Source organism: Rhopalosiphum padi, chromosome 3 (genome assembly GCF_020882245.1).
Source record: "Rhopalosiphum padi isolate XX-2018 chromosome 3, ASM2088224v1, whole genome shotgun sequence".
In the NCBI taxonomy this organism is placed as follows: domain Eukaryota; kingdom Metazoa; phylum Arthropoda; class Insecta; order Hemiptera; family Aphididae; genus Rhopalosiphum; species Rhopalosiphum padi.
The window spans coordinates 54,109,055-54,129,626 of record NC_083599.1 but is presented as its reverse complement, the minus strand read 5'-3'; the positions used below and the strand labels follow the sequence as shown (position 1 = coordinate 54,129,626).

At 26.1% G+C, this 20,572-nt stretch overlaps 3 protein-coding genes across 5 annotated transcripts in view; 2 read left to right on the top strand and 1 right to left on the bottom strand.

The window, feature by feature from the left end:
* The first annotated feature begins 466 nt into the window (after positions 1–466).
* Positions 467–4,038, top strand: LOC132924960 (uncharacterized). The gene is made up of 2 exons (XM_060989394.1): positions 467–918; positions 2,646–4,038. The coding sequence occupies exon 2, from the start codon at positions 2,694–2,696 to the stop codon at positions 3,558–3,560; it is 867 nt and encodes a 288-aa protein (XP_060845377.1). The 5' UTR covers positions 467–918; positions 2,646–2,693; the 3' UTR covers positions 3,561–4,038.
* A 3,765-nt stretch (positions 4,039–7,803) lies between these two features.
* On the top strand, positions 7,804–14,617 carry LOC132924548 (aspartate--tRNA ligase, mitochondrial). Of its 2 annotated transcripts, XM_060988924.1 has the most exons (14): positions 7,804–8,237; positions 8,297–8,477; positions 8,552–8,713; positions 9,080–9,221; positions 9,317–9,493; positions 9,566–9,663; positions 9,740–9,838; positions 10,326–10,496; positions 10,557–10,733; positions 11,335–11,514; positions 13,395–13,685; positions 13,902–14,081; positions 14,169–14,355; positions 14,431–14,617. In XM_060988924.1, the coding sequence occupies exons 3-14, from the start codon at positions 8,648–8,650 to the stop codon at positions 14,592–14,594; spliced, it is 1,932 nt and encodes a 643-aa protein (XP_060844907.1). In that variant the 5' UTR covers positions 7,804–8,237; positions 8,297–8,477; positions 8,552–8,647; the 3' UTR covers positions 14,595–14,617. The 2 variants fall into 2 exon arrangements, with proteins under 2 accessions (XP_060844907.1, XP_060844908.1); XM_060988925.1 differs by lacking the exon at positions 8,552–8,713.
* The window catches only part of LOC132924547 (protein eyes shut), a 40,935-nt gene continuing 34,964 nt past the window's right edge, over positions 14,602–20,572 (bottom strand). For both annotated transcript variants that reach the window (XM_060988923.1, XM_060988922.1), the window contains exons 17-22: positions 17,500–17,691; positions 16,602–16,843; positions 16,364–16,508; positions 15,258–15,433; positions 14,913–15,153; positions 14,602–14,851 (exon numbers count right to left, since the gene is read on the bottom strand). In XM_060988923.1, the coding sequence (XP_060844906.1) occupies positions 14,694–14,851; positions 14,913–15,153; positions 15,258–15,433; positions 16,364–16,508; positions 16,602–16,843; positions 17,500–17,691 (1,154 nt within the window). In that variant the 3' untranslated portion in view covers positions 14,602–14,693. The remainder of the gene's footprint in view (positions 14,852–14,912; positions 15,154–15,257; positions 15,434–16,363; positions 16,509–16,601; positions 16,844–17,499; positions 17,692–20,572) is intronic.

The following is a 20,572-nucleotide window of genomic DNA, read 5'->3' as shown; positions in this document are numbered from 1 at the left end:
AAAAAAATAGTTACTGGTGTATGGTACCTAGGTAAATCAAGTGTGGGTCGATCAATTGCTAAATGTATAAAAAAAAAAATATTAAACAAAGTGTGAAGAATGTTATGATGAAATGAGGAAATTTGAATTGTTAGGCATCCCTCCAATTATTTTAAACCATTTCGACCACTGTTTACACAATGAATAGGACCTAACCTTTGGATAACAACAGAGGATCTGAGATATCGTTATTAATCAAAATATACAAAAACACAATACGAGTGTTGTGTACTGTGTAGAAGCGTCACTCTCGTCGGTCAGTAAAACTTAACAATGGTGGTAAGCAGATTACAGATGTGTGGCCTATGGGGCGTGAACTGTGGGCGTTAAATACTAATAAGTAATAACAGTATAGGCACATTGTAGACTTGTAGAGCTGCTGGTGTGGTCGTTATCTATTGTTTTGTTATCTTGTCACTCTTATATCGCCGTGATCGTCGTGCAACAAGAGACTGTTAAAAATTATAAGACATTTTTTATATTTATTCTCCTTGGAGAGGGTGGTGTGACTGGTGTCAGTGTGAGTGATGCTGTGTTATCTGCGCAACTCGAAATTGCAACATGTGTCAGCCGGTCAGCTCCATCGCTATGTACATATGACCACGATTAAACCGTGCATACGACTATACGACTCATTCGGTCCTACCTCCTACGGAGTACGAGTACAGCGTCTGCCGTCCGCCATAGTCGTGCTACACCTGTTTATGTAATAATTTTACTTCTTTGATCTTTTTCTCAGATTTAGTGTTAGTTTTAATTTTTACACTTTCTTTGAACAAAATTGATATTCCTTTACGAATCTACGCTCCAATTGCTCTCCCCGACGTCGATACAGCTGAACGACCAAAGTTGACGATTTTTTAATCATCCAGTTCTCGAGTAAGTCTGTTACTTCTAAGGCTGTAACTATATAATGATTTAACAATATTGTTATTTTCCGCAAGTATTGTCGGGTGTATATACACGCGTGCTATTGATTATAAAAATTTAAATCCTTAGAAAAAAATTTCAACGTTTCTTGTATAAATCGATACACAACGTTCCTGTGAAACAAATTTCTATTAATTTTTTCATAAAAATCACATTATTATTATATAATCAATAATTGTGTTGGTGTAGTATTAAATCTATTAGGTCTTGATTTTTGTTTGTGCTTATAGTTGTATCTTAAATAATACAATCGTCAAAATAATCATTGAATAAAATAGAGAATACCTATTATTTTATATATATATATTTATTATTATCTATTATTTTTGAAAAATAATTAAATGGTTGATAAATATGTACATAATGGAAGAAGGATCACTATGTCATGGTAATTACACATTAATATGTTTAAATATAATTTTTAAAATTACCATCAAACGAAGAATTTATTTAACAATAATATTAATAAATTGTATTTTTTGTTTTTCTCAATTATCTTGAAAAGTACTAAGAAATGTTAATTTTTAACCCATTTTAAAGGGTTTAGTATATACTAGATCCAATTTGCCACCAGAAACCTTCCTCAAAAATTGATGAATAGACTATTTTTTTTTTTGTATTAGGTTATTCATCACTTGGAATCTAAAATAATTTATATATATTTTTTTTATTTAAATTTCCATGTTTTAGGATTTTTAAGGCATATTATAATGCACTTGTTGCCAATTTTTAGTGCTAATTATATGCTTTATAATCATTTTTAATGCTGCATTAAATTTGCAGCTTTGTGATAATCCCACACAGCAATATGCTTGAAAACTATATATATGGGAATATTATCATATTTTCATAATTCTGGCTTCCACAAATTTATTTTGAATAATAACTTGTCGTCTGTCTCCCTAAGGATTAATGATTATAAAATGTTATTTTAAATAAAAAATGTTTTCTTTAATAAATGATAGATTTGTTGAAAATAAAAAATCAAATCCCATATAAATACCATAATATATTTATTATTTTCAAGCAATATTTGTTAATATTTATAATAGAAATTATATAAATAATTATAAGTGTATTATATCAATTTAACTTTAAAAATAATTGCACTAGGCCATAATATGTATGGAAAATTGCAATTCACTTAAAATAACTATTAAGCTATTAAAATACAATTAATTATAGAAGTATTACAAATTTGATCTTAAATTTTAGAGTTAAAGTTGTTTTCACATTGTATCACATTTACTGCATATTATTGATATTTTGTTTTCTATCAAAACTTAGCAAGTTAAATATCTAAATCTCAATCAATCAAATAATATATTATTTATTGATTTAGCAATATAACAATACAGTTTTAACATACATTTTCATAAATTTATCTTTTAAATAAAGTTTAATTTTAAAATATATTTTGTTAATCATTATTGAAAAAAATAGGTATGATGAATTTAAAATGATCAACCTATTAAATTAACTAGTATTAATTATTCATGTTACATATCATACTTAACTAGAAAAACTATAATATTATGTTATGTACCTATAAATTATGAATATAAAAACATAATCTTTGTTGTTATTATGTAGGATAAATATATTTTGCTATGTATTAATTTAATGAACAAAACAATTCCTTATCAAAATTAATATATTTATGTATTATTTAACAGATCTGGCTGCTGTTAAACCATAACACAGAAACAAAACAAAAAACAATAATGTCTTCAAAGAAACAAACTTGCAGTAGAAGAGTTAATGGTAAGGGGAAATCAGCTAGAAAAGGTAAAGAATCAGATCAACCATTTTTCAATGATGATTGTGATAGCACCAAAGTCGAACTTGACACTCCTATAAATGAACTTGCATCAAAAAATGATGAACTTAAACCTACATTTTGGTTCATGGCTAGACTTTTCATACTCCAGGCAAATGAAGAAGATTTAAAATGGTTAGAAAAATTAATAAAAGACTATGAAAATAAAAGTGATCGTAAAACATCACAAGTAACAAGCGACACACCTGCAGAAAATAATAAAGATGAAGTTATGGTAAAAAACATGTTGAAAATGAAGCTAAGAATGCATAATAGAAATACAATGTCAGGTCTTTGTAACAATAAAAATGGAATGGAATATATAATAGAAGATTTCAAGGGAAAGCAACTAACAGTTTCAAGAGAAACACTGCAATTATACTTGCATAATAGTCATAATAATAATGATGTTGAACCAGAAATAGCCGTCCACCCTTCAAATGAAACTCAAGCTAAAAAAATCAGTTATGAGTTCATTGCAAGATTAATTGACTGGGATGAAATGTTTAGTCATTTAAAAGGAATACACCCAAAACAAATTAATGATTATGTAATTAAATGCCGTGAAGACGGTTGTCTTGAAAAAACTATAGCTAAACTAGAAAAAATGGATATAAAGATTTTAAGCTCTAAAAGGAGAGGCAATTATTCTCTTAAAAAGGAAAGGAAAACTGCATTATTGTATAGAGAACTCCAGGATATCCGTTTAATATTAGAAAAATTCAACTCTTTTGCTCTCGAAAAGCGGCATCCATACTTTATGTTCCATTAACATTTATGATAATTTATATTGAATTTTATGTTATAGATTTAAATATTATAAGTGGTTTGATTAAAACTACAATAAGAATAATATTATATACTATATACTTGGTTGAGTTTTAGTTTTCAATTATAATCCTTATAATTATATTTAAAATAGTACATTACATTTTACATTCCAAAGGGAGATTTCTCTCATTTCCTCACATAATATTTTTGTATAATTTCTTTAAAAATAGTAGATAGGTAATAATATTGCTTTTTGCAGCTATAGGCTATAACTCCATGTGTGATCCACCTGGTCAATCATTTTATGTTTTAACAGTATATTAATTGATTCTAGCTACACAATTTTATTTTAATCAAGTTAGTACCTAGTAGTTTTATTTTTAATTTTGTGGACTATGGACTAAGAGTTATATCAATATATAATAAAAAACTGATAATTAGATTTTTTTTTTAATAAAATACTTTGTCATTTTAATAAAAATCAGTGTTTTTATAACTGTGTGTTTTTACAATTGTCAATTTTAAATATAAGGTCACCAAAATGTTGTCTTTCATATTTTGAAAACTGTTATCCATATTATATAAGTGATAAGCAACTACTAAAAATCTTAAATAAAATGTACAACTTAAAAAATATATTATCATAATCTGCTCAATGTATACAATGTATTCTTATGTATAAATTCATTAACTATTACAGTATTTATTTAAATAAATTTAATTTATACTTAAACAAAAATAAATAAAATGAAGAAATACCATTTTTCAACTCAATTTTTTGATTTTTAAACAATAATAAATATATTTACTTAGAACTCTATTAATTTTGCATAACCTATACAAGATTATCCTTTAAATTAAATATATTTTTTCATTATGCTGACCACTGCTAAGCTATGTGAACTTAAAAAATACATATGAAAACATAAATCTTTTATGGTCCAGGCCCCAGGGGTCTACTATTTTTTTAAACTACGGGCTGATTATAAGATAGATCTATTTCAGTATAGCAGGACAACATTTTTCAAGAAGAGGTACAAAGATACTTTAAATACTGACTAATGTTGTAAAAATATTCACTTGGACAATTGTCGTTGTTTATATGTTGAAAATATTCATCTATTCAATTTACTTCATTTATACAAAATATACTTAAAAATTGTTTACTTATATTATGTTATGTTGTATAATAGTAATATAATTATTAAATAGTATAATAATAATTTATTATATTATATCAGATCGTATATTTTTTGACATGCATGTACTTTGCCAAATTTAACCTCCTTTAATTAAATCTCTAATACTGAGATTGAAACAAAAGAAAAATCATCTTATTATTTTAATTTGCTAAGGTTATGGTTCAAAAAGAAGCATATTAAAATGTAAAATGTTGATGTTTATAGAGGTCACATTTTAATTTAAAACTTTTTAACTTTTAATAAAAAAAAATGTCACACAAAACAACAAATAATACTATTGTTAAACTACAAACATTTTTTTCCAATTATTATTATCAAAAAGAAAAAAGTTTTTCAACTCTCCTATACTTTTTGACGTTTTTTTTAGATTGTTTATCATTGAAGTATACATATATAATATATATATTCTATATAAATAATATTTATGTTTATAAAAAAGACTTTTGTCTGCTCAATGTTTTGTGAGCAAACTACTATTTAGTACAGATGAAGGCATGAAGCGAAGATCGCAATTAACAAATCACTTAAAATTGTAAAATGAAAATATTTATTATTATTAATTATTTTATTTCCATTAATTAAGAGGACGCCACACATGTAAATAATGATACCATTAACGAAGTTTGAGCAAACATGTTTTAACAGAGCTATGATCACTCAAGACTCAAATTCATAATTTTTACACAATATAGAAAAGGATTATTTTTGTGATATATTTTTTTTTTTTGTTAAAATAATTAGTAAAAGAGTTATTAAAGCTTAAACATGTATTTTATGATATGTGTTTTTCAATAGCTTATATAATTACATAATTACAATTACAAGTTTTGAAAAAATAAAAATACTACATCACAAATAAAATTCTTCCAAATACATGGTGAAAATTTCAAGAATTTATTATGAATGTGGCTAACGTGGATTATGTATGTTCGCGTAAAACAGTTTTTAATCATCCTCTACGGTAATATATAAATTATTATTAAAATTATTATTTATAAAATAAAATTTATTATCATTTGTTGTTTTTAATGTTTTCATATCATTTACATTATTTTATACCGTTCCATTTCGAAAATTGAAACATTTATCGTATTCTTATACCTTATACAAAAAAGAATATATACATCATGATAAAATCAATATATTCATCGCTCTGTTCAGAATCTAAGTGTTGTTGTGGGTGTACAAATACTGTTCAGTGTCAGAGAGCACAAAAAAGAAATCCATCAAAACACACAACTTTTTTTATTAATTGAAGTAAAGCATCAACAGCAATGGAAACTGATGGAATCGTAGAGAAGGGTTTATGAATAGTATAAAATTCAATAAATCAATTGTAACTAATAATAAATACTAATACTTACAATATTTAGTAATTTATTATAAATTATAAATACCTATATATTATGATGCAATTATTTTTTTTTTGTTATTGATAAAAAATGTTTAAGTGATAGTAGTGTAACCAAATAGTTAAATGAGACATTACTTTATGAAACAACTTAATGATAAAAAAATGTATTTAATTATTAATTATGACAGTGAATTTTGGGGAACTAAATTGGTTGATAAATTTAAAACGTAATAATTATATAGGATGATTAAAAGTGTACGTTTGATCCAATTATTTTAATCGAAAATGATCATGCAATGTCTACTCTAGTAATCAGTATAAAGTATAAACGTGCAATAATAACATAATGTGAATAATTGTTGTATAATATGATATATTATATTATACATCATCCGTAATGAAATACGCATCGTTTTAGTTTTTGTTCAATACTGTATAGAAAGTTTGTACAAAATTATTGTGTTTGCCTAGTTGATAATTTTATTCAAAATATCAAAAACGAAAAAAAATAATTGAAAACATAGGTAAAGGCATAGAAAGTAGGCGAAATGAAACATTCTACTTTAATAGAAATTAAATAAAATATGTCTTAATCTAAGAATTAAAATTTTACTTCCTTGATTTTTAATCAAGTATGGTAATTGAAATGAAAAAAGTCTGAAATTTTAAAACTTCAAGAATTTTTGTTAAATAGGAAAATGATAAAAATGTAACTCAGTTGTAATGAGTACGTAGATAATTAAGCTAGCCTTAACATAAAATATTATTGAGAGAAATCCGATATCACACCCAAGCAGTATAACGATTTGAATATACAAAAACGTCGGAGTAAATAGTCCCAAAATTTCTATTTTTTAACTTTTATCCAAAACTATTATAGCTAAAAAGTTGGTTGATAGCACATTAATAAGGGATTATCAAGTAGATACAAAATATGATTAAAAAATTTCAAAAAAAATTATTTAATTTACCACAGTTAAAATAGTTATTTTTTGCTAGATTTTCATTTGCGTGGTAAAACTGGAGAACGGATTTTGTTATTTGGGGTCTTGTTAGATTCACATTGGCTAGGAGAAGTGCTGTGAAGATTTTCAGAATTTTATCTTTAATTGTTACCTCACTACAAAGCTATAAAGCTGAAAAACATAAAAATCGCCCAATAAAATGTGTTTTAATTTTTTTTTGAAGCTCTGTAGTGAATTAACTATAAAAGATTAAGTTCTAAAAATTATTAATGCACTTCTCCTAGCCAATGTAAATCTAACAAGAACCTAAACAAAAAAATCCGCTCTCCGGTTTCAGAGATCTATATCACTAAATGAAAATGAAAATAAAATACATCATACATACATATTGCATACAATTAATAAATTTCTAAAAACTGAAAATCAAGAAGTTTACACGCCGATCTCTGACTTGGCAAGCGTTTTTCTATCATTTGAAAAAAAGACATTTGTAGATAATTTGCTTTCACATAATCAGATCCGAGATCCGAATCTTACTGAACTAAACACTCATGAAGTAACGAAAATAATGTAAGGTACATAAACAAGTAAATAAACAAATAAAATATTGAATAGGTATTGAAATATCATTACTGATATTATTACCTCCACGTTATCTACGTAGATAACAAATAATAGTATTTAAAATAATGAGTGAGTTTCGCGGTACCGCCGACAGCAAACAATTTGATAAATTGTTGTCAAAACTGTTCAACATATTTTATCAAAATTTAAATTTTAAGATAATATTCTTAGTCACTTATGATGTTTACTAAAATGTTTGCTTGGACTTTTTAAACGGCTTAGAGTTTCTGGTACCTCTGATAAAACATGTTTACAAAATCTCTTTTCGGATTTTTTTGGTAAATAGCCTTCATAAGCCGTTGACAGTCGGCTAACCATTTGCTTTCGTTACCACTGCGAAAACTCGCTTTATGTTATCAAAACCGATTCTCTTTCAAAAATGATAAGCCCTCAAATTTTCTCTCGAAAACGGTACGATTGATTTTTGAAAATAAGTGCACCTTTCAATTTCCATAGAAACTCGACTTAATTGTGGTTTTTTGCACAATCGTTAATTTTATGAAACTAAAACAATCAACTTATTGTCAAAAATGGTTCGTATACCACTTAAGTATATTTTCAAAATAGAATAATTGTTATATTTATTTTATAGACAAAAGATTCCGAGCTGTATCAACATAATTTGTGTAACGGAGCAGTGTGATGATCAATAATAATGACCATTCTCAATTATTGCCTTACTCAAATGTATAGCAGTTGTAAATGATTTTGTAAATTACTTACATTATATTATACTAAATAAATATCATCGATAGTGGTCACTTCAAGTAATGGTGTGTATTGAATAGAATATTATATTCGTGGTTATTTGGTTGGACAGACATTTTAACTATTCAAAAATTTTCAGTGCAAAATACGGACCATTTCAAACAACAAAAAGCATAATATATATTTTTAAGAAATAGGCATTGAGTTAATAAATTACATTAGTTATTCAAGAAATATGTATCATACAAAATACTTATTTAGCGGTAAAATAAATATCTTTCTACAGAAAAATATTTACCAGGCAAGTTATGAATTTATTAAATTCTATACTCAATAAAATTCAATTTAAAAAAACATAGTCGGCGGCTTAACTATTGCGCAGGGTTGTGCTAAAGTGTGCTGCAGGTTTTTAAATGGTTGACTGTGGGCAGGATAAATTAGTGTTACCTAATTACTGCCCAACAAAAATTGGTTGCTAGCAGCTGTGTTTTTTAACTTGAACATAATATATGTGTTGTACTCTATGTAGGATAAGAAACATTCACAAAAATCAGCTTATGACGATTAAACAGCATCCATTTGTTACTCCCTTTCCTATGCTTCTTAACTCAAATAGGGTATAATTTATGCAGTAATTACATGTTTAATTTATTTATTTATTTTATAGAGATTAATTTCAAGGGACTTGAGCATATTGTCAGTTAACAAAAAGAAAAATATACTTACAAAACTATATAAATTTACAGTTGCAAAAACTGTAGACGATAAAGAAATTGTGAAAGAACATAAATACGCGTCTGGATTTCACAGTAAGCAATTACTATTATCATATGTCTTTCAATTAACTGTATATCATAATGAGAAGTGTAATTTCATTTTTACTGTTATAATTTTTCCTTCTTAGATTTTTCAAATGTTAATTTATATACCTCTCGTACTCACACGTGTAACCAACTAAGAATTGAAGACTCTGGAAAATCAGTTATTCTTTGTGGTTGGGTAGAATATATACGGTTGAATCGTTTTATAATTTTAAGAGATGGCTATGGTTCAACACAACTCATTATTCCTGAAAAGACAAGTATTATTATTGTTTTTGTCCTAATTATTTCTGTAACTTTACCAACAAATTAATTACTATATTTTAAATCAGGCATTGAATTTAATGATTTTATTAAAAAAATACCACTAGAATCAGTTTTGATGTGCCACGGTTGTGTAAAATTAAGACCCGTTGATGAAATAAACAAAGTGAGTTAATTTTTCTCATCAAAGTTTATACTTATACATACATCCATACATATTTACATATTTATGTATATTATAGAATCAAGCAACGGGAATGATCGAAGTAATTGTCGATAAATTACAGCTACTTAATGCTGTTGATACAAAATTACCATTTCAACTACGGAAATTTAATAAGGTAGTATCACTAGCTCTTTTTTTGTCTTACCTAAAACATAACTTAGCAACACATGATCATCAATTCTAATGATGTGTTAAATATTAGAGTGAATCATAAAACTTAAAAGCAAGAACATTAGTTAATGTTGTCTTGTTAAAACCAATGTTTTTTCTGATATTTAATTTTTAAATTAGTTATTACTTACAGACTACAGTTACAAGTATATAAAATATTACAATTTCAAAATTCATGTAATTCATTTAAATTTTAACAGTATAAAAAATCCATTGAAATAGCATAAACACATCTTGTCTTAAAGTTTGGTAATAGGTCAATGCACTCTAATATAACGCTAACCATAATAAAACATACAAAATTGAAATGAAATTACTAAACTTAAATTTGCAATGTTGTCCATTTGTATAACAAAAAGTGTAGACAATGTATGCTTGTATATTGACTACTTAAAATTAGTTTTTTTTTTTAAATATAATGTTGATTACAGGCCAATGAATCGTTAAGATTAAAATATCGTTATGTTGATTTGCGATATCCTGAAATGCAATATAATTTGCGTCTAAGATCAAAGTTGTTGATGAAAATGAGAGAATTCCTAATTAATCAGCGAGAATTTGTCGAAGTAGAAACTCCTACATTGTTCAAAAAGACTCATGGTGTAATTATTATGCACATAAATAATTTACATTTATTTGAATAAACCTATTTTTATTTATAGGGAGCACAAGAGTTTATTGTACCCACTCACGAAAAAGGAAAATGTTATTCATTGGTTCAAAGCCCTCAGCAATTAAAACAAATGTTGATGGTTGGTTCCATAGATAGATATTTTCAAGTAGCAAAATGTTACAGAGATGAAGGTGCCAAATCTGATAGACAGCCAGAATTCACTCAAGTAAATAGTAACAAGAGACAATAAATTAATTATCATAATATATTGTATGTGTTATTAAATGACAGTATAATATGAGTCTGCATATTTGTCTAGTATTAATATAAAAGTTATTGAAGAACGTCCTTAAGTCAAAACCCTAGGCTAAATTTATAATTGCATGTTGCATATTTGATTTGTTTTTTGAGACACTCCTGATTTACTTTTATAACCAATTTTTTCTTTTTAAAGTATATTTCTTTTTTGGGAGCTATTTATGTATACTGCAACTGCACTTTAAATATTCAAAGGAAAAACAATGCTTTTACTAATTTATTATTTTAAGTCCTAGCACTGCACAATGGTTGCAAGTCAATTGAATATTTGAGTGTATACACCGTAACCATCCTACGTATTGTACGTGTTTTATTTAATCTTAATATCATTTTAGATGGTATTATTTTATTTATATATAATATTTAATAATTAAGCAGTTATTCTATTCTTAGTACATATTTAATGGATTTAAATGCATATTACTTACATAATTTGTGATTTTTAGGGTTAATATTCTCTATCCTAGTTTTAAGTTATGAACTTGTAGTCTATTAACATATTTTTTCAGCTGGATATTGAAATGTCATTTACTGACCAAAATGGAGTCATGTTACTCATTGAAGAGTTGTTATCATTTATTTGGCCGTTAGAATTGGGAAAAATAAATATACCATTTCCTCGAATGTCGTATGAGGAAGCAATGCTAACATATGGTAGTGATAAACCAGATATCGGACGTAATACAAAAGTAATATTTCAATAAAAATAACTTATTTGTGTTATACTTTTTATTTTATTATTTTATTTAATAATATTGAGCTATTTCCCAATGTGCCATATACCATCAATAATAATTAAAGTAAAGTATGCAGTACTTAAAGTATACAAATATTAAATTTAATGATTTTATATGAATCAAATAATTATTAAAATAAAAAGATTAATACATTATTAATTATTATTTATAATTATAATCTAACCATGGATTCTTCGATGTAAAATATACTATACAATTATTTTACAAGAATTTTAAAAATCTGATTTTAATCTACTGTACTATTCTTATTAACACACTTTAATACACCACAAACCGCACTAAGCCAACTTAACTATAATTGTAATAATATACATATATTGGTATATATAATTGTTGTCTATTATAATATTAACACCAGAAAATATAAAGATACAATGTATATCATTAGTAATTACCAAAGATAAAATGTATTAAGTTGTTTAAAATAATAGATAGTATGGAATCATTGCGCTGTGGATATCCAAAGCACACAAACATTTAATAAACAGCATATTATACTCAAATTGTAAGATATTATGTAAAATAGCTTTAAATTGCAAACTGGAGGATAGCCAATAATTCTTTGTCCAATCATATTTTGGTGTTAATGAATTCTAAACTAATTATACTTATTGAATACATACAATAATTTATTTTATTAAGAGCAGGAATGTCATTTAAGGGTATGTTTACACCTATGGTTTTTGTAAAACATTTTCTTTGGCCTCCTACAAATAAAATCGTCAATATATGTTTTAAACTTTTAAATATAATATTGATTCATAATTTTTTACTTTTCATGTATATTTTTGTTGCTGATCCATAATGTGATCCATAATTATGCCTATAAAGATATTTTAATTTGTTAATCATTATAAGTCTATGGGTCTGATGATCTCAATGATTGACCAACTACCAAGAGAAAATTGATAACAGTTGTCAGTAAATCATAATATTCTACCTCTTTTATTATAAAGAACAGATAATAATTTAATATAAATATAGGTAATAATAAAATAATTATAGGTACATGAGGTCATGGCACAATGTTTCAATGTTTTGAGTCTATTCTAATTACAACCACAGTACACAAGACATAAACTGATTGTCCTATCATTAGATCAAGATTTGAGATAATAAGAAATTACAATAACATATATTTATTATTTCCCATCAAAAATAAAAATATAAGTCAAGAATTGTATTCCTAGTTGTTTACATTTAAAATCTCATATATATACATACTAATACAGTATATTTATACTGTATTACTACCTATATTAAGTATAATGCTGCTTGCAAACATTTTAATACCAACCATTCAAAAAAAAAAAACGCCTGATAAAGAGATCAAAAAAATGTTGCTGATATTAATAAGATTTCCACTTTATCTATTTACATATATCTCATTACACATATTCCAATATTAAGTTTAAATTTTAACTGTTATGCAAATAAAAACAATCAATGTTACGTTACATTATTAATAGACACTTAGTGTTTTAATAATTTAGAAAAAATTAAAATATGTAATTCTTATACTATGAAAATTAGCAACAAAATATTGATTTTTATTATTATTATTATTATTTAAGAGAGATACAATCATTAAATATCTTATTTTTTTAGCCTTTTAAATATAACTTAAAATTTTATTGATAAGTATAATAAAATGTCCCTAGTTTTATTTCAGTAGTTATTTTTTAAACATTTGTTCTTCCTATAAAATAAACATGTAATTTATGACTATAATTGTGTCTATCATATATAAATAAAATGTATTCACATAAATTAAATGTTTTAAAATAAATGTGTTGAATTATTATTTACAGATTTCAAATTGGACTAAGTACATATCAAATGCATCAAATGAAGTTTTTGCACTTGTTTTAAAAAATTCTGAAAATAAATTGACAAAGAGACAAATAAATGATTTAAAAACATTAATATCCACCAATTACTCAGATGTTAAATTCAGTCTCTTAAATATAAAATCAATAAAAACATTCAAAGAAAATCTTCTAAAAATGTTCAATGGGATTGACGCAGCAGCTGTACTAGATGCTGAAAGTATATCGGAACATGATTTAGTAGCTATTGCTTGTGGTTCAAAATATAAAGCTGTAAGTCATTAGTATGGACTAAAATAGAATGGTCTGGAAAACAAACAAATGGGAAGAAGTGACGAGGAGACTTAAGATTAAGGATAAGATTTAGGAGAATCTTGTACAAGAGGAAAAAATAGCAAATATGGCCTTTGTTTCCAGTCTAGAACTATCATAGTCCTAGGTAATTAGTTTTAAACTACTTGGTTTTAATGTTTAATTTTAAAATTACAGCTATCAGCATTGGGTAAAATAAACGAGTATTTCAAAGTGGATAATTCATGTGATGTTCCTTGGCGTTTTGTTTGGATAGTTGATTTTCCGTTATTTGAAATAGATTCTAATCATATTCAATCTGTTCATCATCCATTCACTCAACCACAAACAGAAATTACTCCTGACAACTTATTAGAGGTTAATTCATTTACTTATAAGTTATAACCTTAAACATTTTTTTAAACAAACATTTCTATAACAATATTTTTTAAACTATTTTTATAGGTTAAAGGGTTCCATTATGATTTAGTATTGAATGGAAATGAGGTAGGAGGAGGTTCAATTCGTATACACGATGCCAATCTACAAACTAAAGTTATCGAATCAATTTTAAATATACCTATAGATACTATTTCTCATCTAGTTGAAGCATTAAAGTCTGGTTGTCCTCCACATGGAGGAATAGCTTTAGGTAAAAGCCATTACAAATAATTTACTATTAATTGGTTAAAAAAATTATCTTATAAAAATATTTTGATATTTTTAGGTGTTGATAGATTACTATCAATTTTGTGTAATACAAATAGCATTCGTGATGTTATTGCTTTTCCTAAAACTTTTGAAGGAAAAGACCTCTTGACTGGAGCTCCAACAGAAATCACTACAGAAGATATGAAAAGATATCATTTAAAATTTGACAATATAAAATAACCAAATATTAATAATAATCATAAGTATATTGATTGACTGATTGAAATTGAACTCTTTAGAATTGATTAATTTGCTCACATTTATATAACTGATACTATTTCACCATGTATCACACACATCTACATTTACGCTCTCATAGTGTTTGAAATCAGTTATAATATTTTCTTGAACAGTCAGTTGTTCAATGCATCCTCGAAAATTGTTTTTAAATAACTCTTGTTTGTCATTTAAAAAAAATTTCTCTTCTGGAACTCCCCCTGTAAAAATATTTTTTGTTAGAAAACATGAACAATATTAATATGTAAATTTATTTATTACCTAAATAAATTATGTTATCGTTCAAATTAAAAGAATCTATATTGTGGCGATATGGATCTGATATCCAATCATCTAATTCCAATGTTATATCTGATTTTGTGACATTCAACCTCACCGTATGCCATTCACTATTGGTTATATTGGACATTGGTGCTGTCAATTTATTGGGTCTTTTATAACTCTGTGCCCATGTTACTGTCATTAATCCATTAATTATTCCTAAACCCATGTACCACTCTTCCTTTAAATAATAAAAATATACATTCAATACATCTTTGGTTACTATATAATACCTCCATTTTATGGTTTGCACCACTTGTGAGTAAAAGTCATTATAGTGAGTACCTGCGATGTCCAAATTAGCAATCCGTTGTCATATACAGTTGAAAAGTTAACACTTATGAATTGTGTTTCATTATCCACAGTTGCTTCGTCATTACCTTCTCTTTTAGTTAGTGAGGACAGTTTACTAAGAACTAAATACCCATGTCCTTTGAATAGTGGTGGACCAGTTGGAAGCTCTGAAAAGGATTACAATAAATTTTTTTTATCATAGTTAAATATTATTAGTTTATTACTTAAACAATATATTTTAGTACTTTTATATTTTTTAAAATACCAATTAAGTATTTGTAACTTTATTCTTAAAGCTAGTCAAAAATATTTATAGCAAGAAATTGATTTTGAACTTCATATGTTTTTTTTTCAAACTGGAAACAATTAAGTATCTATAACTAATGATTAATTCCAAGAAGAATAACTTATGACTTATTGATAAATCTTTTATCAGATTTTCAAAATAATGATACATGTAAGACCATTTGTAGACTAAATAAAAAAGAAAAAGAAATAAAAGGATATTGAATATTGAACCTTCAACTAACTTCAAATGTACCTATTTTATTTTGCAGAACACCATCTTTACTACAATAGATACTACATAAGACCATAACATATAGGTGTATGCACGTTATTGAGTACAAGTTTGAAAATTATAAATAAAAATAAGATTAGATTATATTTGATGGGATTATAGTCTATTTTTACTTAATTATATTATAATGTGATATTACTAAATTTTGTGAAACGATTAGTGAACACCATTTTACACAAGTTATAGAGTTACCTATTTAAAAAAATTAAAAATGTATAATATACCAATTGAGTTTTGAATCTTAAAAATTATATTTTAATTGCAATTATTATCACTAGCAATGCTACTTAATTTAAATTTAAATGTTTAATAGCTTCTGTATCTTAGGATTTTTTCTGATTATATTTTATTATCTAAACAAAAATATAATAATAGAAATAGGTAATGTTTGTACTTTAGGAAGATAAAATAATTAATAATTAGTGATAAAAAATTATAAATAAGTCATGATATATTGATTTAGATTTAGTTATTACTGCATGTTTAATACTTTAAAGTATAATGTTTTGGAACATACCTTTTGTACAGAACGGGCCGTCCCAGCCGGGTGGGCATTTGCACACAAACGACGTGTTGCCGCTTTCACTTACGCAGTGGCCTTTGTTCTGACATTTAAATTCGGTGCACGGGGCTTGTTTGTTACATGATTCTCCAGTGAACTCCTTTGGGATCAAACCGATATTTATGCAATTACATTTATGATGCCATCAGAAACGCATATGACATGAAGGAAAATTAAAAAAACGAGAACCCACCTGAAGGCAATGGCAGTGTGGTTTCATGTCCATATCCAACCAACAGCTGCCGCCGTGATGGCACAAGTCACCGCCACACGGCGTACCGTCGCAATCAGCTATGTTCCTACCAGCAGTGATCGAAGAATAGTTGAGTGGTATTGTCTCGTAGTCGATCGACAGTCTACGTATGCATCCGGTGAACGGAACCGGAAGTCCGGCCGTGGAGCCGGGTGGCATGCGGGACAGATCCGGCAAACCACCTTAATCCATGTTAAAACTGATTATTACAAGCATCTATATATATCATTAAGTATGTGTCGATGGCAGACAGAGTCTAGGATCTCGCGCTCTTCACTTAAATTTGGAGACTCATGTTTGAAAAAAAAAACAGGAAAATTGATTTCAAACACATTATTTTATAGTAGGTACTTATTTAAAGTTTATGAAATTTATTATGCATTTTTAGGTGTAATTCAAAGACTCCTTTTCATATTGGGTAAGCCTGTAAGATATCGAAACTTCTTCAGTGGACCGCGACTGGTAGTACGCAGATATCTTTTATTTATTATAATTTATAATTAATAATTAAAAACATGCTCGTCTTACGGCTGCCGAGAAAAATATATTGGCATTGTTAAAATTAAAAGTGATTTATTAGATAAAAAACTATGTAAGTAAATATTTTTTAAGTTAAATATAATATAAGGTATGCTGCTTTTATTAAGTAAAAAGTATGAGCTATTTTGTTAAGTAATTATTAATTAGTCGGCAACTTGATCTACAAAACTTCATAATGAGCATGCATTTATATCAACAATAAAAAAATCACTGTTCATATAACTAGGATGAAACAAATTTGATTGCCAGTCAAATGGTTTACCTGGGTAGAATGTTTTTCATAGTCCGCTATACATACCGAAGTATATGAGATTGTCAAAGTTTGAAATGCCCTCCGACGGCTGCAAGACGGCGTAGTTGACCATCCCGTCGACCCACAAGTACAGCTTGCGACGATACCGGCCCACTCTTACGCTATGCCATTCCGACAGCGTCAACACCCGACCGCTGCGGACAACCAGTACGTCGTCTTGACGTCTCGTTTCACCCACTAGAAACATACAGAGAAGGAAATCAGAAAATCTGTAGTGACTACATTGATTATCGTATGGAATTATTTTATAAAATTTAGAGATAAATTGGGGGGAGGTGACATAAACTTAAATAATACTTATTTAATTTTCATAAAAATTAAAATAATCAATAAACCAGAAAAACGTAAAAATACAAAAAAGGTCGTCCACGAAATATCTAATTTTTGCATAATTCAATTGATAAAAATAATTTTAATTTCAAAATATAAGAACACTCAATAATCTATGCAGGATTCCACTCATTTCTCTCTCTCTATATATATTTATTTAACAATATAACTACCATTTATATTATTTATAATATTATGATTCTTATGTAAGTATTAAATGTATTATAAATATTCATAAAAAAATATTATGGTTACTTGTAATTTGTTAATTCGTATCACTAATAACACATAATTTATTACATACATTAGTGCAATATGTTAATTTTGTTGTATTAAATTGAGTACCTAATTAATGTAAAAATTACCTGTAAGAATTAGTATTTTGTTCTTAATTTTGTATGTACTTATTAGAAAATATGATTTTACCACTAAGTTGTTCATCAGAATAAACATATTTCTATGTTTAATTATAGTTTTCTTTCTCTAGAATGGTGTAAATAATTTCGTAGTATATAACTTATATGGACAATAACATAAAATTGACTTAAACATTTTTTTTAATATAGATTATTTAACTTATAACCTTGTATTAAATTTTTAAATCTTATGTAGAAATATTTAAAAAAAAAACAGAATTTTATACTACAAAGTAATTTGATAATTTCTGGGATTTGTCGAAATACTAACTTCAAATGCTTATACATTTTTTTTATTGGATTTAGGGATCTAAATATATCTTTTTTCTATTAATTACAACTTATGAAGAATTGCTTTACATTTTCAAGGTTTTTAACTAAGCAAAAACATCTTTATTAACATAAAAAATAAAAATTCAATTGCTTATAAAAAGCTCAAAATAAATCTAAATATTTTATTGTATTTATTTTAAAATTATTTCATGACGTTCACGTTTAGAATATGATTTTGTAAAATAGTTTCTATTGTTTATTTGTTTTTGAATTATTACAAAATAAAGAAATACATTTTGTCAAAACTAATTTGACATAAAAACATTTTTTGTTCTCCTGAATATTAAGAAAAATACTGGGAATTTTTTTATTTTTAAACATTTAAAGTACCAACTAGATCCCATTTGCTGGTTGCTATCAGAAACCAACCCTTTAATTTGAAAATCGAAACATTGCGAATGCCCCTAAAATTGACGATAGACACAAAAAGAAAATATATCATTGTCAAACAATATCAAACAAAATCAACCCATTTCAGTGTTCCGCTCAGAATCTAAAATGACAAAAAATAATGAAAATAATAAATTATACTATTATAGTTATTATAATTATTATTATTTTTATGTTATTGGTAAATTATTTAATATTTTGAACTAAACTGAAAATTCTCTCAACTGGCATTATATTTTTGATTGTAAAATGTTGTGATAAGTAAGTGATCTTTTTTAACAAATTGTAATTTTTATTATTCTCAGCTATTTTTATTTCATAGTTTAGTTATATTATATACACATCTGGTATTCTAGCCCTCATTTTGTAAAATAATTCATACGCAGCAAACAATATATCGTAGGTACCTATACCTACAATAGACGATAACATGGTTTTATATTATTATTGTTTTCTATAGAATAATAAATAATTATTTTAAATTCAATCAATAAAAAACTTAAGCAAGTTGGTACCACTATCTATACATTATGATTTATGACTTTATGAGTTGAGTGGGTCATTGTATAATTATGATAAATTTGAACTCAATGATATATCATTGAATTATCATTAAATCATCACTGATTAAGTTATTTATCTTACTTTTAGTATTACAGTAGGTTGAATTAATACTTGTCGAAAACATAATCGCATATATTATATTATTAGTATTTAATTATCATATTAATATAATATTATACATTTATACATATTTTACTATATTATATTATTGTTATTAACTTTTGATTGAATAACATTTAACTTTAGATACCGAAAAACAATGTGAATAGGTTCATCGTACATTATATCTGAACTACTTATATCAAAATAATTAACATTGTTAAAATATGTATTTTCATCCAAATTTGAAGTACAAATATAAGGCCATGATGTGGTGTACTGATGTTTGGGTGCAGTCACTAATAAGTGCACCATCCAGCATGAAGCGAGAAACTACAAACCCTAATCACATACTCTAAAAACTTACATTACCATACCTTAAAGTAACAGACATAAAATCCTATAGCTAATATCCAGAGTTCTCAAAGATTAATTTATTAAAAATAAATATCTATAAAAAATAATTGTATTTGAATATTTTTAGATTATTTAGTTCTAGTATAAATTACTTGTGGCTACTAAGTTTAATAAGGGCTTGAAATTATAAATAAATACATATTTTTACTGTGACTTGATAAATTAATTTAGGTGAGTGATAAATTCGTTTCAAGGGATTTCCAATGAAATGAACTAAATTTTATTATACATGTTTTTATATATTTTGCCACAAGTACATGTTTGTACATATTTCTCAATAATTCCATTTTTTTCCTACATATTTTGACAATTTGTTTATTAAATGATCTATTTAACGTATTTAGCACACGCATTTCACCGAATATCAGAAACCACACGATCAAAATTTACAAAAATAGACCAATTAATATCTACAGTCAAAAATATATTATAAAAGCTTCTAGTCATATCGAAATATTTAAAAATGCATGTTATCATAAATTGTAATCAAAATAATTAATATTTTTATT